At 33.9% G+C, this 25,254-nt stretch overlaps 1 protein-coding gene across 5 annotated transcripts in view; it reads left to right on the forward strand.

The window, feature by feature from the left end:
- EXOC6B (exocyst complex component 6B) overlaps window positions 1-25,254 on the forward strand; it is a 727,664-nt gene that overhangs the window by 274,506 nt on the left and 427,904 nt on the right. For all 5 annotated transcript variants that reach the window (XM_059942976.1, XM_059942975.1, XM_059942978.1 and 2 more), the window contains exons 7-8: window positions 2,021-2,197; window positions 23,389-23,457. In XM_059942976.1, coding sequence (XP_059798959.1) covers window positions 2,021-2,197; window positions 23,389-23,457 — 246 coding nt within the window. The remainder of the gene's footprint in view (window positions 1-2,020; window positions 2,198-23,388; window positions 23,458-25,254) is intronic.

A 25,254-nucleotide genomic window follows, 5' to 3' on the forward strand; every position in this document is an offset into this window, starting at 1 on the left:
TTTCTAGCATAGCGTTTGCTATTTTAATTTGCTGATTTGGCCTAAACTGCTTTGCGCTCCATCAAATTGATTGGTAAACCAGACACACCTAAAAAGAACAAATCATAGATGATCTAAAATTACTTCCATAGGATACTTTCAGATTTGTATCATTTCAAGTATAAATGATAGTACTTAAGTGTGGCTCCTTTTGATTGCTTTTGGTACACTGATAGTATTTTAGTGATTGTGAAGGAAAAATATTTAACTTTGGATTCAATAAAATAAGACCAACTTATGAAAGCTTTTGGTTTTGCTGTACTGAAAGAGAGGATAAAGAGACAAGTGATTACTCTCTAGTTGAGAACTTGCTTTTTTAAATATGAAAGCTTTAGATTTCTAGAGTCCTGGATCCCTTTTTGTGTGGTTTGCATTGGAAGTAAGTGGGGGAGAACTTCTTACTTTTGAGAGGAGTAGAAAGAATGTTCTATCTAATTTGGGGTCTCAAATGCTTGGAGGATATGTATGTCTTGTGTACAAACATAAATGTGCTTGGATACCTTCTCTCTCAGTTTTGTTACTGAAGCCATGTATTTTATGTAAGTCAAACCAAAATATCAACAAGTACTATGCAGAGAAACAAGTTAGTCCATTGATTCAAATCTCTGGAATGTAGATTCTTTTCATTTTCTTGGCAGAAACTAGCTCACATAGTTCAAGTTTTTCTCTGTCTTGTTATAATTGTCTCATTTAACCAGTACCTGGACTAACACCTTATACTGAATATTTATCTAGAATTCCTCAATCTCATTCAGAATATTTGGAGATTCTGATTTTTCTCCTGAACTAATTTCTACTTGTCACTGAGTAGAAATATCATATATTGATTAAGCAATGTATATTCTGGGAGATCACATTTCTTAAGCTTTGTATCTTCGGATGATACTAAGTATTAGTATTATTTCTTCTAAAAAGGAAAGCTCCACTGTGAAATACTTTTGGAACGTGCTGGGTTAAACCATATTAAAGAAGTTTCCTTAAAATAGGACTTCTCCCAGTTTCTATTCTGTTAATGTGCATCGTATATCTACAAGAAGGCTTGTATAACATGCAGTGTTTCCCGTTTATTTGACCACAGAACTCTTTTTTTGGGGAAACATTTTCGGCATGCTTTGAGGGACTGTTGGTATAGTGGGAAGATCACTAATACGGAATTTAGGAGATCACACTTTGGGCTTCTGATTTATCACTTACTAGCCTTGTAGCTTCAAACAAATCCTTTGTCTTCTAGCCTATTTCCTGAGTGGTGACTAAGGTCCCTTTCAGCTCTAATGCTTTGGTTTAGCTTCTTTTGTTGAGTCTGTACAGTCACACTTTCTACCTCTTTGGATCTATGGAAACCACACCATCATTTGAGTCTATTTTGTTAACTTGAGGGAATTATACTTTTCTATAAAAGTTTAGAAAAAGAAATGCTTAAAACTCTGTTTTCCACAGACTAAGCTCATGAAATCCTGTTGAATTCATTAGTTCAGATTATTATGATATTTCATTCTCCTGATTAAAATTTATTGGTCTCTTGTATCCACATACGTGTTTCTAAGAGTCCCCTAAGCTTAAAGGCTCCTGTCCCTCTTCTCCCAACCACAGTGGTTCTAGTATAGCACTTATCTTTCAAGAGATAAATATTCAGTCATTTGCACTAATCTCTTGGCTACTTAGGTACAGATCAGTAGATTTCTTTTTTGTGATGACTTAGTGTTTGTATTTGAAAAGTCTCATGATAATATTGACTGATTATCTTTTTTTCTATGGAAACTGGGAAAACGAATAAAGATTGGGTAGCTCCAGGGTTAAAAATCTGTACATTAATATGTTTGGTTTTATTTCTGGCACTAAAACTTTATGTATTAAGGCATTTTGTTGTGTTTTTTAAAAGATACCAATTAGTTCAAAATTAGAAGTTCTTTGAATGCTTAATTAAGTTCTGTTTCTTTTGTTTCTTTTTTTGTTTATTTGCGTGTATGTGTTTCTATCCTAGGCCCAACAACAAAGAAACCTGGATAACATCATCTTGCAACAACCCAGAATAGGTAGCAAGAGAAAACCTAAGAAAGATGCATATACAATTTTTGATACAGAGATAGGAAGCACTAGCCCCAAGTCTGAACAGGATTCAGGAATTCTGGATGTTGAAGATGAGGAAGATGATGAAGAGGTAACTAACATTTGAACCGGGGAAGTGAACCTGTTGTTACATTTCAATATGGTATGTTTGAGATGTGATGAAGAATTTATCCATATAACATAGCTTGTGTTATCTTCTGGATATTAAATATCATTTTAAATACAAATGTTCCCTGATTTAAGGAAACCGAAGATGTACTAAGATATCTTAGATTAATTCTTTAGACTTTAAATATACTCATCCATTTTTTTTTCTTTTAAGTTTCAGGGTTTGTTGATTGTATACTGACTGGGTACTACATTAAGGGAAGAGTAGAGTTTACCTGACTTAGAGAAAGAGATCTATTGATAGATGATCTCCACTGAAGCTGGAACAAAGTTACTTCAGACGAATAAAAGATGTTACTTTAAACAGTAGGAGTAAACAGAGATTTCTTAGGCTTGAGAAATGTTTCAGATTGAAATTGTAAAAAGGTTCCAGAAAGTTGAGAACACATTTCTGGAGGAAATAAATGTATGAGTGATTCTAGGGTATCTGGGAATTTTGTGATATATCCCTAACCTCTTAGTTCTGTGACACTTTCAGGTAAAGAATAAGATTAAGTGGCTTAACTAGTACATTTTTTTATATGCTTCTTTGTTGTTAGAAATATATTTAATGTGTTTTTAAAAATAAAACTAGTATGACATTTGAGATTTCCAGTTAAAACATTTTTGAACTACTTATCATTTGCATAAACTGGATCAGTTTTTTGCGGGTATAGTGGTTAGGCACATGAGCTTTGCAGACTTACAGACTGCATTCAGATATTGGTTTTGCCATTTTATTTTATTTTACTGTAAAAATTGTCATTAATGATCATATTATTTACTTTTCAAATGCTCACTGACATGTGCAAGGAACCAGTTACTCCTGTTCTCAGTAACCTGTTTTATCTTCAAGTATTTGTCTCCTTTTCATTGTTTGATTTCTCCAGATAAAACTGGGTTCAGTGTTTCTTCTCCATCATTGTTCTTTGTTATGCCCTTACTAACCTTCTTACGCTCCTCTCCATGCCAAAACTACAGCCCCAAACTTTTCACTGTCTAACTTTGTAATCTTATGGTAATCTTGATCCCCTGAATATTTTTTTAGCATTCTCTCTTGCCTGGAATGACTGGTATGGTTGGATATGGATCCACCCTGGAGATCAGATTGTCAGGGATTAGACCCATCACAGATGACAAATTACAGTAATAGTACAAAAAAACATCAGGATCAAGATAAGTCCAGTTAACATTTTAAACTTACATTTTGGGTGCCCATTAAGGAAATTAAATTCTATCAGGCACTATGGCTTAAGGAAACAGAAGTTAAACATTGTCTGTGCCCCTGGATAATACACACCCCAAAGAGATGGTTATGTGATAAGATGAAAGTATGAAACGTACACAGTTCTCATATATTAGTGAGAACCTTCTGGATATGAGCTACTGTTTATCATTAGCTCACTGAAGATCCTGGGCAAGTCCTTTTTAATTTTTGTGCCATATTTCTTCATTGTTTTGTCTTCTGAGGTCCAAAGAGGATGAAGAAAGTACGACTAGTAAAACGTGTTGGGATCCTTCATAAAGGAAGTATTGTAAGAATGTACTTGGAAGTTAACATTTTAAAATGGTTCTGTATCCCAAATCAAACAATTCGTATTAGAGATTTGCTGATTGAGCTCTTACAACAAGAATTCAGTACTTTGCTGTCATCTAATGGCATCCTATCTTAAAAAAAAAATCCTACCTTATATTTATTTACTTCTCAGTTTGAATCTTCTTCAAGTGCACATTCTTAATCTCAAACCTCATGTAGAGAATTATTTATTTAGATGTCTCCAAACTGGTTTCTTGGCATAGTTCTTGCATGGTGTGAATAAATTCTTCAGATAAGGTCTTCCGTGACCCACTGTGACGTTCTGACCTTCATTCTTGTCATTCTTCAACAGACCTCATTGAGAGTAGCGTGAATAGTTTTTGAAATATTTTGACTTTTAAACTGTGCCATAGAATCTAGTAGTTCTTAATCTATTTGGAGGTCATTATATTCCTGTGAGAGTTTGATAAAAAATATGGAGGCTTTACCCAGTAAAATCTATGTATATTCACTCACAAAAAGTTCTGCATGAAATTTCAGGGAATTTGTGAAACTCATGTTGCCCTTAGGACCTGAGTTAAGAACCATGTTGTAGAGAAAGTGCTTCTTGAACTTAAATGTGCATAGGAATCACCTTGGAATCATATTTAAATGCAGATTCTGATTCTGCAGGTTGGGGGGCGAATCTGAGAATCTACATTTTTAACAAGCCCCCAGGTAAGGATGGTGCTTCTGGACCCTGGGCACACTTTGAGTTGCAAGGCTGTAGTGGACCATGAGGAAGCATTTTTAGTACATAAAGCAAACAAACTCATGAATGTTTAGGTGTCCTATTGCTTTTTCATTAATATGTCCTAACATTTTTCCAGCAATGAATACAGTACTTGAAGAGAAAGTTATATTTTGTCTTCTAAAATCTGTTGCTTGTAATAGATTACCTGCATTATTTTTTGTGAAATTTTATGATTCTGATTTAATATACTTACGTTTAGGTATTTTTTTCATTCTCTGAAGAACTTTTTGCCCTTTCCTGTGCTTTTAATGGAAGTGTACTTAATACATTCTTTGAGCCAAGTGACATTTGTACATTATTTACTATGTTTTTAGTTTGATAATACTTAATAGAAGACCATAGAATGAGATGGGTAAGGAAAACCAAACACCTAGAAAGTAGCTTTGCACATAGTAAACAGATAATTAGTATATTGTTAAACTGAAATAAAGTTTGTGCCAGAGATGGGAAAAACTTAATAGCCTGGGGAACTGAAGATGAAGTCATAGAAGTGAATTGTCATCTTGGATAAAAAACTGACTACATGTTGAGCTGACTGACAGAGTCAGTCTCTTGATTGCTGAGAAGTGTTGCAGGAAAACTATTCCCCTGTAAATTCTCTTCCTATTTGTATTTTATTTTTGTCTAAACTAATGAAAGGGTTGCCTTAGTTAAGGTAAGTTTTTTTTTAACTTGTCTTATATTAGAGTTGAACTATATAAACTGCTGATATTTGACCATTTTTGATCAACAACTTAATTCAATTGGTTTTTAGTGAAAATATGTATGATTTGGGGAATTTTAAAAAATTATATAAGTTTCAAGTGTACAACATTGTAATTTGAGATCTGTATATACTACAGAGTGATCACTCACCAAATGGTCACATCTGTCACCATACAATTGACCCCCTTAATGCCTTGCACCCATCCCCCAGCCCCCTTCCCCTCTGTTAACCACCAATCTATTCCCTGTAACTGTTTGTTTTTGTTTTATTTATTTGTTTTGTTTTGTTTTAGATTCCACATATGAATGAAATCATACAGTATTTGTCTTTTTACTTCTGACTTATTTCACTTAGCATAATACCCTCAGTTCCATCCATATCATCCCAGATGGCAAGATTTCATTCTTTTTATATAGCTGCATAGTATCATTGTGGGTATATCTGTATCTCTAGATCTGTATCTATACCTTTATCTATACCTATATGCCACATCTTTTTTATCCATTCATCCATTGATGGACACTTAGTTTTTTTCCCTGTCTTGGCTATTATAAATAATGTTCCAGTGAACATAGGGGTGCATATATCTTTTTGAATTAGTGTTTTCATATTCTTTGTATATATACCCAGAAGTGGAATAGCTGGATAATATGGTAGTTCTATTCTTAACTTTTTGAGGAATCTCTGTACTGTTTTCCATAGTGGCTACACCAGTTTACAATCCCACTAACAGTATGTGAGGGTTCCCTTTTCTCCATGTCCTCTCCAACACTTGTTATTTCTTAACTTTTTGTTAAAGCTGTTCTAACAGGTGTGAGGTGGTTACACCTCTTATTGTGGTTTTCATTTGCATTTCTCTAGTAATTAGTGATCTTGAACATCTTTTTATGTGATTTTTGGCCATCTGTATGTCTTCTTTAGTAAATTGTCTATTCAGATCATTTTCCCATTTTTTAATAGGGCTGTTTGTTTTTTTGTTGTTGAGCTGTATGAATTCTCTATGTATTTTAGATATTAACCCCTTATTGGATATACGATTTGCAAATATCTTCTCCCATTCAGTAGGTTGCCTTTTTTGTTTTAATGATTATTTCCTTTGCTGTGCAGAAGCTTTTTAGTTTGATATAGTCCCATTTGTTTATTTTTGCTTTTTTTTCCCTTGCTTTTGGAGTCAGATCCAAAAACATCACTAAACAGAAGTCAGTGAGATTACCACCTATGTTTTCTTCCAGGAATTTTGTAGTTTCAAGTCTTATATTCAAGTCTTTAAACCGTTTTGAGCTAATTTTTGTGTATGGTATAAGGTAATGGTTCAGTTTCATTCTTTTGTCTGTAGCTGTCCAATTTTCCCAATACCACTTATTGAAGAGACTGTCCTTTCTCCATTGTATGTTCTTTGCTCCTTCATCATAAATTTATTGTCCACATATGTGTGGATTTTTTTTCCTGGGCTCTTAATTATGTTCCATTGATCTGTGTGTCTGCTTTGGGGCCAGTACCATTCTGTTTTGATTACTATATCTGTGTAGTATAGTTTGAAATCAGGATCATGGTATCTCTGGCTTTGTTGTTTTTCAAGATTGTTTGGGCTATTTGGGATCTTTTGTGGTTCCATACAAATTTTAGAATTATTTGTTCTAGTTCTGTAAAATATTCCATTGGAATTTTGATAGGGATTGCATTGAATCTGTAGATTGTTTTGGGTATTATGAACATTTTAACAATATTAACTCTTGTAATCCGTGAGCATGGAATGTTTTTTCACTTATTTGTGTCTTCTTTAATTTCTTTCATCAGTCTTAGAGTTTTCAGTGTATAGGCCTTTTACCTCCTTGGTTAAATTTATTCCTAGGTATTTTATTCTTTTTGATGTAATTGTAACTTGGATTGTTTTCTTAATTTCTCTTTCTGATATTTCAGTACTATTGTACAAGAAATGCCATAGATTTCTGCATATTGATTTTGTATCCTGGAACTTTGCTGAATTCATTGATTAGTTCTCATGTTTTTCTGGTGGAGTCTTTAGGGGTTTCTATATATAGTGTCATGTCATCTGCAAACAGTAACAGTCTTACCTCTTTTTTTTTTTCTAATTTGGATGCCTTTTATTTCTTTTCCTTGCCTAATTGCTGTGGCTACGGCTTTGAATACTTTTTTGAGTATAAGTGGTGAGAGTGGGCATCCTTGTTTTATTTCTGATCTTAGAGGGAAAGCTTTCAGCTTTTCACTGTTAACTATGGTGTTAGCTGTGGGTCTGTCGTATATCACCTTTATTATGTTGAAATATATTCCCTCTATACCCACTTTGAGAGTTTTTATTGTAAATGAATCTTGAATTTTAAAAGCTTTTTCTGCATCTACTGAGATAGTCATATGATTTTTATCCTTCATTTTGTTAATGTGGTATATCACATCAATTGATTTGTGGATGTTGAACTATCCTTGATCCCTGGAGTAAATCCCACTTGATTGTGGTGTATAATCCTTTTAATGTATTGTCGAATTCAGTTTGCTAATATGTTGTTGAGGTTTTTACCTCTATGTCCATAAGAGATATTGGCCTGTAGTTTTCTTTTTGGTGTTGTCCTTGTCTAGTTTTGGAATCAGGGTAATGCTGGCCTCCTAAAAAGTGTTTGGAAGCATTCCCTCCTACTCATTTTTTTGGAGGAGTTTGAGAAGGATAGGTATTAAATCTATTTTGAATATTTGGGATGATTCACCAGTGAAGCCATCTGGTCTAGGCCTTTTGTTTGCTGGGAGGTTTTTGATTACTGATTCAGTCTCCTTACTAGTAAGCAGTCTATTTAACATTTCTATTTTTTCATGATTTAATCTTGGTAGACTGTATGTTTTTAGGAATTTATCTGTTTCTTCTAGGTTGTCCAATTTGTTGGCATATTATTGTTCATAGTATTCTTTTATCATCCTTTGTATTTTTGTGGTATCAGTTTTAACTTCTCTTTCATTTCTGATTTTATTTGAGCCCTCTCACTTTTTTTCTTGCTTAGTCTAAAAGCTTGTCAATTTTGTTTATCTTGTTAAAGAACCAGCTCTTAGTTTCATTGATCTTTTCTATTGTCTTTTTAGTCTCTATTTCATTTATTTCTGCACTGATCTTATTATTTTCTTCCTTCTACTAACTTTGGGCTTTGTTTGTTCTTCTTTTTTTAGTTTCTTAAAGTGTAAAGTTAGATTTCTCCTGTTTCTTGAAGTAGTCCTGTGTTGCTGTTGACTTCCTTCTAAGAACTACATTTGCTGCACCCCACTGATTTTAGTATGTAATATTTCTGTTTTCACTTGTCTCTACATATTTTTTTGATTTCACTTTTGATTTTGTCAGTGACCCACTGGTTGTTTAGTAGCATGTTGTTTAATTTCCACATTTTTGTGGGGTTTTTTTTTTTCAGTTTTCCTCTTGTAATTGATTTCTATTTTCATAGTTTTGTGGCCAGAAAAGATGCTTAATGTGATTTTGGTCGTCTTAAATTTATTGAGACTTGATTTTTGGCCTAACAAGTGATTTATCCTGGAGAATGTTCCATGTGCACTTGAGAAGAATGTGTATTCTGCTGCTTTTAGATGGAGTATTCTGTATAAATCTATTAATTACATCAGATCTAATATGTCATTTAAGGCTGATGTTTTCTTATTGATTTTCTATCTGGATAGTGTATCTATTGCTATAAGTGGGGTGTCAATGTCTCCTACTATTATTGTATTGCTATTAATTTTCTCTTTAAGTTCGTTATTATTTGCTTTATATATTTTGGTACTTCTATGTTGGGTGCATACATATTTTAAGTGTTGTTTCCGTAGTGTAGTGGTTATCACATTTGCCTCACACATATTTATAAACATTATATATTCTTGCTGTATTAACCCCCTTATTGTTATGTAGTGCCTCTCTTTGTTTTTTATTACAGTCTTTGTTTTAGAGTCCATTTTGTCGCATATGATTATAGCTATACCAGCTTTCTTTTCATTTCCATTTGCATGGAATGTGTTTTTCCATCCTTTTACATCCAGTCTGTTTATGTCCTTACTTATGAAGTGAGTCTTTTGTAGGCAGCATATAGATGGGTCTTGTTTTTTATTTTTGTTTTTTAATCCATTCAGCCACACTGTCTTTTGATTGGAGAATTTAGTCCATTTATGTTTAAAGTAATTATTGATAGGTAGGTACTTATTGCCATTCTGTGATTTGTTTTCTAGCTATTTTTATAGTTTCTCTGTTTCTTTTTCTCTCTTCCATTGTGGTTTGATGATTTTCTTTAGTGCTTTGTTTAGATTCCTTTCTCATTTTCATTTGTGTATTTACTATAAGTTTTTTCTTTGTAGTTATCAGGTTCACATGTATCATCCCATGTATATAACAGTCTATTTTAAGTTGATAGCAACTTAAATTTGAGCGCTTTCCACAATTCTACATTTTTTACTATCCCACTACATTTTATGTTTTTGATGTCACATTTAACATCTTTTTATTTTATGTTCCCTTAGCAAATTATTGTATTTTTAGCTAATTTTATTTCTTTTGTCTTTTAAACTTCATGGTAGCATTATAAGTGATTGATCTGCTATCTTCTTATTTACCTTTTCCCGTGAGATTTTAATTTTCTTATGTTTTCTCCTTATTAATTAGTGCCTTTATTTTTCAACTTAGGGAATTCCCTGTAACATTTCTTATAAGTCCACTTTAGTGGTGATAAACTTCTTTAGCTTTTGCTTATTTGGAAGAATCTTTCTCCTTTAATTCTGAATGATAACCTTGCTGGGTAGAGAATTATTGGTTGGAAAATTTTTCCTTTCAGTAATTTGAATATGTCATGCCATTCACTTATGGCCTGCAGAGTTTCTTCTGAGAAATCTGCTGAAAGCCTTATGAGGTTTTCTTTCTATGCAATAAGTTGCTTTTCTCTTATTGCTGTTAGGATTTTCTCCTAGTCCTTACTTATACCATTTTAATTATAATGTGTCTTGGTGTGGTTCTCTTTGGTTTCGCCTTACTTGGAACTCTTTTGGACCTGGATGTCTGTTTCCTTCCCCAGATTAGGGAAGTTTTCAGCTATTACTTTTTCAAATAATTTTTCTGACCCTTTCTCTTCTTTTTGCCTTCTGGGACTTCTATAATGTGAATGTTATTCTGCTTGATGTTGTCTCAGAGGTCCCTTAGGTATATTCACTTAAAAAAATTTTTTTTTCTTTTTGCTGCTTTTTCTAGGTGATTTCCATGCTTTTCTTCCAGCTCATTGATTCATTCTTCTTCATCCAATCTGCTGTTGAACCCCTCAAGTGTATTTTGCAGTTGAGTTATAACTGCTGTTTGGTACTTTCTTATATTTTCTGTCTTTTTGTTAAGGATATCACTGTGTTCATTCCTCTCCTGAGTTTGGTGAGTATGTTTATGACCATTACTTTAAACTGTTTATCAGGTTGGTTGTTTATCTCCGTTTCTTTAAGGTCTTTTTCTGGGCATCTGTCTTATTTTTTGGTTTGGAATATGTTCCTTTGTCTCCTCATTTTGCCTGGCTCTCTGTGTTTGTCTATATGTATTAGGTGAAACAGCTGTCTCTCTCAGTTTTAAAGGAGTGTTCTTGTATAAGATATGATCCTTGGGGCCTGGAAGCACAGTCTTCCCTGGCCACCAGAGCCAGGTGCTCAAGGGTTGTCCCTCACATGGGCTGCACCTGCCCTCCAGCTGTGGTGGGACCTCAGCTGCTTTGTGGGGAGGATGGGGAGTGGTGCACTTGGCCGGCCTGGTTTTGATGTTGGAAATCTGTTTTGAATCTTTATGTCATACTGTGGTATATGCAGATGTTATTGCTTTTCTCTAAATGTCTAGACAGAACTTACAAAATATTTTTAGAAGTAGTGAACATTTTAGCTTGAGAATATATTAGATTTATCCAAAATATTATTTTTGAAATGTTGGAAGATATAGTACAAAGAACCATTTAAGGTGATATATTATTTGTGAGAAAGGGGACAATAATACCTACTAAGGGTAGGGTCGTTGTGAGGATTGACTGAAGTAATTTATATGATACTTCTGTCATAGTGCTTGGCACATACAATGCTACCAGTATATAATAGTTACTCTTATGGCATTCTGACTGTGTGCTTTTTTTGGAATAAAGGTGAAATATATCTTGATGTAGTTTTTGATGATGTATATTTACATGGAGTGGTGAATACAATCTACTGTAAACAAAAAAATCTACTGAAATAAAGCAGTATTGAGTAAGAAGTAGCTTGAAGAAGCAGTACCTATGATTTCTTCTTTGTTTCTAGGTTACTTCAGAGCTTCTGTATTCTTAGAACACTTCATTGGTGTCATATTTCTGGCACATATCTCTCTTAATTTGTTTACATACTGTTAGTGAGCAGTGGTCACTATGTTATCCACAAAACTCTTAATAGAGTATGGATCAAATAAATGTTTGTTGAACAAATGATCCATGTCAGGTTTAACTCTTAAGATTTTGGTGTCTTTTTTGAAGTATGTAATTAACACGATGGAAGTGCTAATTTAAATACAAATGTCATGTGTTTAATATAAAGCCTTCCGAGATGTCTTTTTTTTATATATATATATTTTAATTTTATTTATTTATTTATGGCTGTGTTGGGTCTTTGTTTCTGTGCGAGGGATTTCTCCAGTTGCGGCAAGCGGGGGCCACTCTTCATCGCGGTGCACGGGCCTCTCACTGTCGCGGCCTCTCTTGTTGCGGAGCACAGGCTCCAGACGCGCAGGCTCAGTAATTGTGGCTCACGGGCTTAGTTGCTCTGCGGCATGTGGGATGTTGCCAGACCAGGGCTCGAACCTGTGTCCCCTGCATTGGCAGGCAGATTCTCAACCACTGTGCCACCAGGGAAGCCCCGAGATGTCTTTTTGATTGTGGTACTTTACTAATTTTGAGGTAACAAGTTGTATTTGTTTGCTAGAGCTGCCATACCAGAGTACCACAGGTTGCATGGCTTAAACAACAGAAATATATTTTCTCATAGTTCTCGAGGGTGATACTCTCAAGATCAAATTGCCAGCAGGGTTGGTTTATCCTCAGACCTTTCCTCTTGGCTTGCAAATGGCTACCTTCTTGCTGTGTCCTCACATGGCTTTTTCTCTGCTTGCACGCCCCAGATGTGTCCTCCTCTTCTTATAGGGACATCAGTCCTATTGTATTAGGGTCCCACCCTTATGACTTTATATTACTTTAATTACTTCCTTAAAGGCCCTATTTTCAAATGCAGTCACTATGGGGGTTAGGGCTTCAATATATGAATTTTGGGGGAGACACGATTCAGTCCATAACAAGGTGATTGTAAAAAAACACAAGATTTGTCTATAGAAAGTGTAAGTTCTGTCAGCTTTTGTGCTGTTGGAGGAAGTCCTATAATTTCTCTAAGCATCTCTTTTCTCACCTATAAAATAGTGACAATAATTAATTAATGTCAAATTGCTTATTTAAAATTGTGGTTATGATATTTGATCCAAATTTCAAATTGTTTATTGCAGAACTTTCTATTGACTGGAAGGTAACAAAATGAGGGTTATTTCTCAGCAAGTTAAAGTGAAATAAAAGATGCTGTTAGGACTTTAGAGTTTAAATTAGAGGTTGTATATTGGCAGCCCATGGGCCAGAAACAGCTTACAGAATGGTTGTTGGCTTGTACAGTGCTTAAAAGTTTTAAAATTAGTTTCAAACTTTTAAAAGTTAGTTGAATTTACATAAAAAAATCTATATTTCCAACCTAGTCTCTTTCTAAGCATGGTAGTAATATACTAGCCCTGAGCTGCAAGGTTGCTACAAAGGATATGGTTTTTCCACTAAGCCACAATCCCGGTTGTGTCTGCACATTGGATATTGCCATTTATTATCATATTTGTGCAGTTGTTGAGGGAAATATTACTTTTACTGAGTGTGTATTAAAAAATGGCAAAATGGAAGATACACTGGCAGGACCACATGTTTGGAAAAAAAAGATGAGAATATACTCCATTGTAAAAATAAGTAGTAGTCCTAGATATTTCATATACAAAGTATGTCTGTTAAAAGCATACAGTTTAACATGCTGGCCTGCTTTGCTGGTTCCCTGGACCCACTGACCCCTGTCTCCTTTGAGTTTTCCATTTCTATTCTTGATGAAAGCTGGTCTATTAAGGATAAATGTAGTCAAATGAAAAGTAGGTACGTATATTTATAACCAAATGGCAATAAAGACAATTGACAAAGTTGAATGAAAATATTATGACATGCTTAGATATTCTGTTTTGCTTTTCTTATTCCTAGTTTTTGATCTTTTGGGTCTGTCCATTGGCAAAAATTTATTATGGCTCTCATTGATTTAAGATCTTTAAAATTTTTTCATTTTCTGATAGTATAAAGTTCTTGTTTTGAAATTATTTGCCTTAATTATAAAAGTCTACTTGCCTTTTCAGGTCTTCTGGAATTTCTCCTTTATGTGCTCATTGCTTATTCAACTACCACCTTCACTCTGTGCTAAGTTGCTAATAACCCCAACTAGGGAATGTACTCCCCCCCGACTCCTTGTCTAAAATACCAAATTCTACTTTTCCCTCAGGACTAGGTCAATCTCAGCTCTTCTGTAGCATCCTCTGCTTACTTATTTATAAGAATTTTAAATTACAGTATAAGTGACATATAACATTATATTAGTTTTGGGTATACAATGTAATGATTTGATATTTCTGTGTATTGCAAAATGATCACCACAGTAAGTCTAGTTAATCTATCACCATACATAGCTGCAATGTTTTTTTTTTTTTTTTGGTGATGAGAACTTTTAAGATCTACTCTCTTAACAACTTTCAAGTATATAATACATTATTATTAACTATAGTTGCCATGCTGTACATTACATGCCATGACATTTATTTTATAATTGGAAATCTGTACCTTTTGACCCCTTTCACTCATCTTGCCCATCCCCAACTCCCACCTCTAGAGTAATATCCTCTTTAAAAAAGCTTTTTTAAAAGAAATTTTAAATCTTTAGAAAACTTACCAGAGTGGTAAGATGAACGTACATATACCTTCACTTAAATACTTAATTAAATTTGGAGATTTTTCTCTCAAAAAATTGATTTTGAAAGTCAATTTTATTCTCCACCCTCTCCCACTGCCCCAGCTGAAGTTGAATCATTTGAAAGAAAGTGGCATATTTCATCCATCATATTTGAACTCTCAATACAGAAACTTCTAGTTTTCTGAGAATGACATCCTTCCACATAACCACAATACAATGGTCACACTCAGGAATTTTAATTTTGATACAATACTACCACTTAATATATAACTTGTATACAAATTTCCCCAGTTATCCCCATAATGTCCCCATAAGTTTTTTTTCTTTCATTTTTTTCTGCAACCACATCTAGACAAGTATCACACATTGCATTTAATTTTTATGTCTATTTATTCTCCTTTAATATCCCTTTATTTAGGTACATCTGGTGCGTCCTCATGATTAGATTCAGGTTAATCATTTTTGGCAGGAATATAACAAAAGTAGTATTATGTTCTTTTCAGTGCATCGTATCAGGATGTACACAATTGGTTAAGGCGGTGTCTACCAGATTTCTCCACTGTAAAGGTGCCTTTCCTCCTTTGTAATTAATAAGTGATCTAGGAGTGATACTTTTAGATCATGCAGCTATCCTGTTCCCTGTTTTTCACCTGTTCGTTTAGAATTCATTGATGGTGTTTTCCTGAATCATGTGTTACTGTGGTGATTATAAAATAGTGATTTTTCTATCTTTATCATTTCATTCACATTGATTAGTTGACATTATTCTATAAAGAACTTTACTTTTCTCCCTTTCTTTTTTTTTTTTTTGTGTCAGTGTTGTTGCATATATTCTTTTTTATATACAAGTGTTACAGTCCATTCTTGTCTTTCATTCTGATTCTCCAGTTGTTCCAAATTTGGCTAGTGGGAGTCTCATCCATTGTCTTCATCAATTTTTGAGCACTTCCTTTTTTTTCTGGCACAAGATATTATTGGTCTACTCCAGGTTTTGCCCCAGCCCCCAGTATTATCTATTTTGTCAAAGAGTTCTTGTTCCTTTTACTGGACAGTGATATTTAGAAACTGAGATGTGGGCATTAGGTATGCTCTTTTTGTGGACAGAGTTAAGAAATACACATGCTGTACCAACATAGGCATTTTTATAAATTGTGAGGTAAACCTGATGCTTCTAATTTAAACCTGATAGCATAGTTCTTCCTCTTCTTCTATTCCATATTTGTGTCTCTGAGAATTCTGGTTCCCAGAGTATTAATATATTTACTCATTTGCCTAATCATATAACACAAAATAGTTTCAGAATTTCTATGCATGTGCCACTAAAAGCAGTAAACTTATTAAGTTCAAGATTTGTTTGCAGTTCTTCTCATCTTACAATACAGTGGAGCTATATAGTTCAGAGTATTTTGTTCAGATGTTTCTTGGCTATTTTATTTTCTCGTGTGTGATTGTTACCAAATTTATATATTCTTAGGTTCATTTGTTTCTTTTTGTGTTATTTTTGGGGTTCCCCATCCTTATTAATTTAATTTTTTTGACTATGTAAAATATGAACATGGTTCAAAAGGCAGAATTATGTAAGAAGATATGTTCAGTGAAATCCCATTTTCCTCTTTATCTCTCCCTTCCTGATCCTACCCACCCTTTGTAAGTAATCAGTATTTTGAGTTTGTGTGTGTTTGTGGTGTGTGTACTTACCCTTTCTCATACCTTACACAACATTAATAGCATCATACATATATATTTTTTGTACTTTGTTTTTTCACTTGAAAATGTATCCTGAAAATAGTAATTTTCATATCAGTTCATAGAAATCATTCTCATTCTATTTTTACTGCCAAATTGTACTCTATTATTTGAATGAACCATAGCTTATTCAGCCAATTTCCTATACGTAGGCATTTAATGATTTCCAATCTTTTCCTATGAAAGTATAGTGTCTCTACTACATAGCTATTTGAATTAACTTAACAAAATACTGACAAAATCAAAGTACTGGCAGGGTGCTGAACAACTTAAATATTGCTGTGAAAATGCAAAATGGTACAGTCAGTTTGGAAAACAGCCTGTTAGTGTATTATAAAGGTGAACATACACTTAGCATATGACCCCAGCGGTCTCACTCCTAGGAATTTACCCATTATATTCACACAATAACCTCTACCTGAATGTTTATAGCAACTTTATTCATACATTGCCAGAAAGTAGAAGCAACCCAAGTGTCCTCCAATGAGTGAAGAGATAAATGAACCGTGGTATATCCATAATTAGAGTATCACTCTGAAATAAAAGAAGTGAACTATAGATACATGAAACAACATAAATGAATCTCAAATGCATTATGCTAAATGAAAGAAGCAAGATTCAAAGACTATATATGGTATGAGTCTATTTATATGACATTCTTGAAAAAGCAAAACTCTAGGGACATAAAATGGATCAGTGTTTGTCAAGGGCTGAGCATTAGGGAACAATTTGACTACAAAGGGGCATGAGGGAAATTTTGGGGGTGGTGGAACACTTTTTTAAAATCTAGATTGTGATAGTGATTACAGGACTATATGGATTTTTTTAGAACATACAGAGTTGTTCACTAGAAAGGATGGATTTTACTGTATGTAAAGCACCTTAAAACTTAAAAAACGTTTCATAATAAACCCCAAAACCTGAGAATTGTTTTCCATATAGTTGGAGATGTTTCTTCAGGGTAGGTTTCTAGATTGTTGATTCAAGGGGTAAATGCATATGTAGTTTTGTTAGATAATGTCAAATTCTGCTCCATAGAGGTTGTAACATTTTCTATACCTCCCCCCTACCAGCAATGTATGAGGTGCCTATTTTCTTATAGCTTCCTTAAGAGACCATTTTGTTAAGTTATTGAATTTTTCCAGTTGCATAAATGAGAAATGGTATAGTTTGAGTTTGCATTCCTTTTACTGTGGGTGAAATGTAGTATCTGATAAGTTTGAGGGCTATTTATTTCTTTTTTCCCCAATAAACTATCTGCTCATGTTTTTTGCCCATTTTTTTCTAATGATTTTGGGTTTTTTTCCCTTCAATTTTTATGATTTCCTTATATATTAGGGATATTAGTTCTTTATCTATAATATTATAATATTTTCTTCTACCTACTTTTGACCACCTTAACTTTTCCTTCTCTTAGAACTTTTATATTTAATACCATATTCGTGCTAAATTTCCTTTTTGCCTAATAGTTTAGAGTTTCTTAGCATACAGTAGACCATTGTTAAATAAGGACCAGTTGAATTTTTATTTCCAAAGTGTTCAGGTTCAAGCAGAGAATTCTTGAGGGACCCTCATTTAATTTGGCCACAAGGTTTTTTGCAATGTCTCAGTAAGGAGAAATGCTGATATTTTTCCTGATTTCTTCTGTTTAGTGCAAGTACTTGAGTAAATTAAATGGTAATCTACCGAGGGATTTCTCAGGAAGAATTCTAATAATTTGTGAGAAGCTCAATAGAAAAATACTGTACTTTTTAGGCTAGGGCTCTGGTCAGGGTGTTCTTATATGTTTAAAAGCTTAGAAAATTTTTTATACTTTAGCCAATTCTAGTCACTTAGAATCCTATGCCTTCTATTTTGTGTGTCTGTGGTGTTTAGTCCAGCTTTATTAAAGCTTATGTCCAAATGAATTCTACCCTTCTTTTCTCTGAAATTTGGAAGTCAAGTAGTTCAGAAAAGTACACTGGTAAAAAATGTTTGACGGGTATTTCCTGGCTTCCAAACATAATATGGGCAGTCAAATTTGATCCTCTGAATTCAGAGGCAATGCCCCTTTAGCTAATCATTTGTTGTTTTCTCCTTTGAGAAAAATGCCTAGTGCATTTTAATGACTTGAGATCCAACTAATTTTCAGAGATAGGCACCAAGTCTCTAGATTCATTTACCAACACCAAGAAACCAAAATACCAAAATACTGTTTTAAGTGGTAATCAAAAGTATTTTCAAGATGGAGAATGATTCAAATAATTAGTGAGAAACATAACTAAATTCCTTGCAAACTTCTATCATACTCTTTTTGGAAGATCCACCTACTTTAAAAGGGTTCGTAAGAGAAAAATAAATGGCCTGTGTGTGTGTGTGTGTGTTTGTGTGTCTGTATCTCCTGGGGCAGCTGTGTGAACAACAGAACTAGAGTACCCTAATGCATTTCTGTTTTCATGCACTGTCTTTATCAGCAGCCTAGGTAAATCTCTCTTAGTACATTTGCTACTCTTCTTGAGTGGAAGGAGACAAGCAATGGTTTCTTGTACTCTATTCCCCTTTTCTAATGATGTGCTTACCCAGTAGTAAAGCAGGTAGATTTACCAGGTTGTTACCTACAGATACTCTTTCTCCCTGCCTCCCTTCACTAGTGAGCCTTTAAAGGTAGTGGAAAGAACTAACCTCTAACTCCTTTTTTTTGGAAAATAAATATTAAATGAGTGTATCTGTTAAAACCTGAATGTCATTATTTATTTTAAAATCAAAATCTCCTTTTTTTAAAAACATTTTCCGTATCATATATGAGACGAACTTACCCACTAACCTTTCCATTTTCAGAAACTTCCTTTGACTTGAACTAAGATGTATTAGAAAAGAAGAAAAACATATAAAAATCAGATCCTGATGTTTTGCAAGAATTTTCATAATCAGAAATACTCATGTTTCTTTTCTTCTTGACATCTAATATTCCCGTTTCTCCTCTGAATCTTTATATCTTCTCTAATGTATATTGTGTACAGAGGTTCAAAAGACTATTTTTTTCAGGGTGCTTTTCATTAATTCTATTTATAAATTTACTTTTCTTACTTTGCAACATCCTCTGTCCGGACTCTTTTTGCCATCTATTTAGTGGCATCATGTGATAGCTAGTGTATTGATGGATATAATGCTATTTAACAGCAAATAGTCTATAGACAATAATTAGGGAGTATTTCTTTGACTGAAGCTGTTAATATTTATCATAGGAATATAAGGTTGAAACAGACAGATTAGCCATATATATTGGTATCTAACAGTACACGATCTCTAGTGGGTATGTGAATGTTTAATTGTTGAATGTAGTTGTTGCCTCCATGACATCTGCCTATGGATGTTGTAGGACAGTCACCTGTAAATTCTTTTAACAGCTTATTATTATCTGTTATTTTAAAATATATCAAAGTTCTTTTAATTTATATAATATTATAATGTGCTCTCAGGCATAGATTTCTTAGGTACATAATCTAAAATTTTACCTACTATTTGCTCCTCCCTGAAAATAAAGAGGTTTGAGCTGGCAGAAGGCGCTCCATTCAGAAACTATATAGGGAATTAGGCAGCTGCTGTCCTTGGTGATGAAATCATTTCACGTGAATTCTTAAGGAAAACAACTAGTTAAAAAAGCGGGATAATCTTAAGTATATTGTTTGTGGCTACTGTTGGTATGAAGATAGATCTATTTGAACTAGAAAAATACAGACTCCAGTATCTTAATGTCTTGAGTTCCTGACTGCCATGCAGAGGAAATGTTTAACTATTTTAATCATGTTTCTGTATCTCAGAAAGAAAGCCCTTATGAGAGGAAATGACAACGTCCTACCACAAAGTTATCTCTTATCAGTTATAGTCTCAGTCGATAATGATTTGTCAAACTTGGACATGTGTAAAATGCAAGGGCTGTGTTATTTACTTTGGAAAGGAAAAATTAGATGAAGCTGATAAAGACGGAGTCATGGCTTTTGTTAGGAGACAGAAACCATTAGAGGCAGTCATTGTTAGCTTAGGAAAGTGTCCTTGGACCCCTCCCTCTGCCCCAGCTGAAACCTAAACCTGCTTGGATCATTCTTTGCAACTTGAGGGGAGGCAGGGGCAATGGAGGAGAAGAAGAATGAAGACAGCTCTGACAGAGATTTAGCATTTTTTAAATAGGGAGCAAAATGTGGACCTTGAAATAGACTATTTATGTGAGTCAGGAAACATTGCCTTTTGTTCTAGTACTCCTTCCCCACTCCCATTTATTTAGGTTTTTGAAAGTTCATTTCTTATCCTTTCAAACGTGTAGCATTCCTTCACGTATATTCCTTCACGTTATATTCCTTCCTCCACCTTTCTGAATATGTAAGTGATTCTTTTTCATTAGTGGAAGCAGAGAAAACACATCTAGCTCAAAGCAACATGAGTCAGTGCATGCTTTACATACCTTTCTTCTCACAGCACTCTTCTGGGTTCCTCACAGTGTTCCTAGTGTTCCTCACAGAAGGGAGCATGGAGGAAAAATGATTTCTAAACAGTAGGCTATTTGGAGGGTGGAAATAAAGTTTGCCCCATTCTGCTCCTTCTTGTCTAGATTTCTGTGTACCACTTTCAAAGCAGGAAAGCATGTGCTTAGGAGGACTTAACTGGATTATGATTTCAGAGGCTAAGAAATAGCAGAGCTGGTACTTCCAGGTCAGAGTGCTTTAAACAGTTTGAAGCTGAATATGATGATGTCAAGACAGCCTCATAGAGAATAGGTTTGATAAATATTTGGTGGAGATGACAGGAAAAGCCTTTGTCTCCTCTCTAATTATATTTATTTTTTATTTGGCCCAGATAAACCAGTCTTCTCAGAACATTAGTAAAGGGCCCCATTAGGTTATTTGTCACAGATTTCTGGGGAAACTGTCCCCTAATGTGGATGTTCATTCTGTAAGGATGGGTCTGACTTGTGAAAGGGCCAAGGCTCTGTCTGAGCAATGGTTAGAAGCAGTTTCCTTTTGAATGAAACCATGGCTCTGAGTTCAAAGCAAAACAAAATAAATAAACTGCATGAAGAAGAGTATATAAACAAAGTTGTGACGAAATTTGTTATTTAAAATTAGGTAAAGTTTTCTTAAACTTTTTTAAAGTATATATTTCTAAAAAATAACTTTATAATCGTTAATTCTAAATAAAGGGGAAAAGTTTCATTTTCTATACAGATCAAAAAAAAATTTTTTTATGCATTTCTTTCTTGTCTTTTTTTCATATGTACATGTAATTTTTAGGTAATTTAAATACTATTGTAAATATAATTTTATGGAAATTTTCTATTGTTTCTTCTTTTGAGATTGTTTTCACTTAGCTCTAATTTTCACTAGTAGGCTCTGGTTTTCTGGAAAAATAAAATAAATTTTCTTGAAATCTCCACTTCAAAGAGGAGCGACTGTAAAAGTGCTTTAATGTTGTGGTCATTTCAAATAAGAATGCCTGAAATGATCACCTGCTGCCTCTTTTTGTGTTAAGATGAAAATGAGTTTCCATTGTACTCTTAAAGTTAGAAATTTTACATGCTTTTTAGTCATACTTTTGTTTACCTACATGGTGCCCATCTGTCCATAAAATGTTTTTCTCAGTAATTTGGCAATGCTCACTAACTTTTTCTTTCTCTTTTTTCTTTTTGGCCGCACCACGCGGCATGTGGGATCTTAGTTCCCCGACCAGGGATCGAACCCACGCCCCCTCCATTGGAAGCGTGGAGTCTTAACCACTGGACCACCAGGGAAGTCCAATGCTTACTAACTTTTCTAAATGCCTTTTTTTTTTTTTAAAGGGAAACTATGCTTTGGCCATGGTATAGGATCTTAAGCACCTTATCATCTTTGGATTCACAAAAAGTTTGTTTTGAGTGCTTATAGAGTGTATACTGTATAGAGTGAGGTTCCCAAACACAGAGATTTAATCTCTACTCTCATGGATGCAAAGCAAATGAACAGAATAGTCAATAAACTTGAACCAATATATAGAGAGGTGTGATGGTTTTGGAGGGAAAAGAAAGTAGGTATTGTACTGTTGAATTGCAGAATGAATAGGTTTCATTAGGAACAGCATCTTGATGGAGAATCTGTTCCCTAAAGAAGATATGAGGCTTACTTTATGAAGTAAAAGAAACTGACCTTGTAATCATCAATTAGCCCAACCCAATTTAGATGTGCCTGCTGCCTATATTCTGATGAATGATACAGTTACTAGTGTTACAGTAAAAACTTCAGCTAGGTCTTTATTTTGACTACTGTATTTCTTTATGTAATTTTGTCTTTTCTTTTTTGTTTTAGTTTGTTTAATATTTGCTTTCAGTGTTTCCTTTTATTCTTGTTAAATTTCTATGGGTCAACTGGATAGTTTTTTTTTTTCAGATGAGGAAATTGAGGTCAAAGTAAAGTGTGACTTATTCATCGTCACGATTGTAACAAATCAGTTTTAGCACTGTGACTATACTGCAGTTCTTACCTGATGTTTTTTGTTTTACTTTCTCTTTTGATGTCTAGGATTAATCTGTATGCATTGTTCATATTACAATTTGTTGATATTACTCTAGGTTTGGTTTTCCATTCATTATCTTATTTTTAAAAATATAGGGACTTCCCTGGTGGCACAGTGGTTAAGACTCCGAGCTCCCAATGCAGGGGGCCCGGTTCGATCCCTGGCCAGGGAACTAGATCCCACATGCATGCCGCAACTAAGGAGCCAGTGAGCCGTAACTAAGGAGTCTGCAAACCACAACTAAGGAGCCCGCCGGCTGCAACTAAGACCTGGCGCAACTAACTAACTAACTAACTAACTAAATAAATAAAATTAAAAAAAAATCATCTCCCCCTTTTCCTGGCATATTTCTGTATTTTGATTGCATGCTGACTTAAATATTCACTGATTCTTATGCCCTTCAGAAGTTGCCTGGCAGGCCATTCAAGTGGCAAGGTTTGTTTTTGACCACTGAAACTTAGTTTTTTTGTGTAGAGTACCATGTATCTAAGAAGACAAAGTCAAGTTAGCAAAGTCACATTTCCACCTTTTTCTTTTCCTTCTTTTTCCTGCAGCCTCCAAATGTGTCTCTAAAAGCAGATGCAGGACCAGTGACACCTGTTTCTGTTCTGTGTCCCAACCTTGGTGATATCGTCATTGTTTATTAATGCCATAGCTGAAATGCCAAAACTAGGTTTCTGGAAGCATACTTTTTTTTTTTTTTTAGCACTTGAGTATTAAAAATGAGTGCAGTTGCTCTTAATAGCCTTGTTTGAATATTTTATGACAATCTTGGTTGTTTTGCAGGTACCTGGGGCCCAAGATTTGGTTGATTTCTCTCCTGTTTATCGATGTCTACACATATATTCTGTCCTGGTGAGTCTTTATCTGGCTCTGCCTAATAAAAATCTATATTGAATTCAAAACTCTGCATTCTCATATTTGATAGTTTTTCTGTTTAGTATTAAGAGTAAGGAATAAGAAACTGTTATTTAAGGAGTATCAATTATTAACAAAATAATTCTTTCTTTTCTTCTTGAATCTTTTATTTATATTTGCCATGTGATACGCTATAGCTAGTAATGTTCATTTCTATCAGTCATCAACAGATTATTAGATTATACCTAGAAATAGTGACGCACAAATTCAGATTTCTATTCTTAATTTAATAATGCAGTTATTTATATAACAATAGCCTATCTTTACATATTAAAATAATATTTATAAAAACTGTTTGCTTTATCATTCCTGATAATTCTTCCTTTGTCATATAACACATATGGGAAGAGGAACCTCTCTGGAGAGAAATATTATGGGTATTAATGGTATTCTAAGAAAGGCTCTTTCTCCTTCTTGGTAGTACACCTACATGCAGACACACAGATACATACAGTCAATAAAAAAATTAAACTATGAAGCTAAAGTATCATCAAAGACAAATTGATGAGAGAAGTCCATTATTGATATATTTTATAGCAAAGTTCAGTGAAACTTCTATCATGTTGTTTTTAGTATATTTGAATATGTCTTATTGCCCAGTGTGTTATCCATTTTCTTTCCTCATATATTTACCATAGTGTCACTTAGTCATTACTCCAGATGGTTTGGGTGGACTTTATGGCCTGAAGTATTTTTGGTGATCTCCAGTAGTTTGAGAAAAGAACTGATAGTTTCTTCTCCTCTCCTCTCCTTCCTCCTCCCACTTCTCCTTGCTCTCTGCTTCCCTCTTTCCCTCTCCCTCTTTTCTCACTCTCTATTCCTTCTCTCCATTTATCATTCTTGCTATATAAAAATGAAGCAAGATATAGATAAAATTGTATCAAGGCATCTAAAATAAGTCACAGTTTCTTTTCAATATCACGTACAGAGAATTAAATAAATTATATACATCTTGGTTTGTGACACACCCTTTTCACCATTTCATACAAGGCCCCTGTTATATTTTATTTTATCATGTTTTTTCCATTCATCCCATGTCCATAAGCCCATTTGTCTTTCATCCCCAAGTATACTAACTCTAATATGTTTAATATATGATCATGGTTGTGTTTGTGTCCTTGAAAAATATATAGTGACTTCTATATGTATTTGTTTTTAACTTATTCAGATAGTATTGTCTTATGGACCTAGTTCTATTTCTTATATCTTTTGCTTAGCGCTATTTTTAATATCTGTCCTCCTTATAGTCTGTATATCTAGTTCATTGCCTCCCACTTAAACGTGATAGTTAATTGATGGTTTGTATTTACTGTATTTAATTATCTATTACTTTAGTGATAACACTTAAATTGCCTATAATATTTTGCTGTAACAAATAGTACCCTCTTATGGACTGGTGTGTAAGTTTCTATGTTTTCTATACCTAGGCATGAAATTCTTGGGTTATAAGGTATATGTATCAATATAATATTTAATTTCACCAATTTCTAATTTCTGCTAAGCTGATGGATATTGATATCATTTTAATTTGCATTTCTGTGATTACTGGTAACATTATGCTTCTCTCTATAGACTTACTAATCATTTAAGATTTTTCTTCTCTGAATGGCCTACTTTTAGTCTTTGTTCAGTTTTTTTTATTGGATTTCTTGTTTTTGTTTGCTGGAAAGAGACATGTCAGAAATTCTTCCAATATTGTAGATATTAACAGTTTAAGATATTACAGATATCTTT

The sequence above is a fragment of the Balaenoptera ricei genome, chromosome 13, assembly GCF_028023285.1.
Source record: "Balaenoptera ricei isolate mBalRic1 chromosome 13, mBalRic1.hap2, whole genome shotgun sequence".
In the NCBI taxonomy this organism is placed as follows: Eukaryota; Metazoa; Chordata; class Mammalia; order Artiodactyla; family Balaenopteridae; genus Balaenoptera; species Balaenoptera ricei.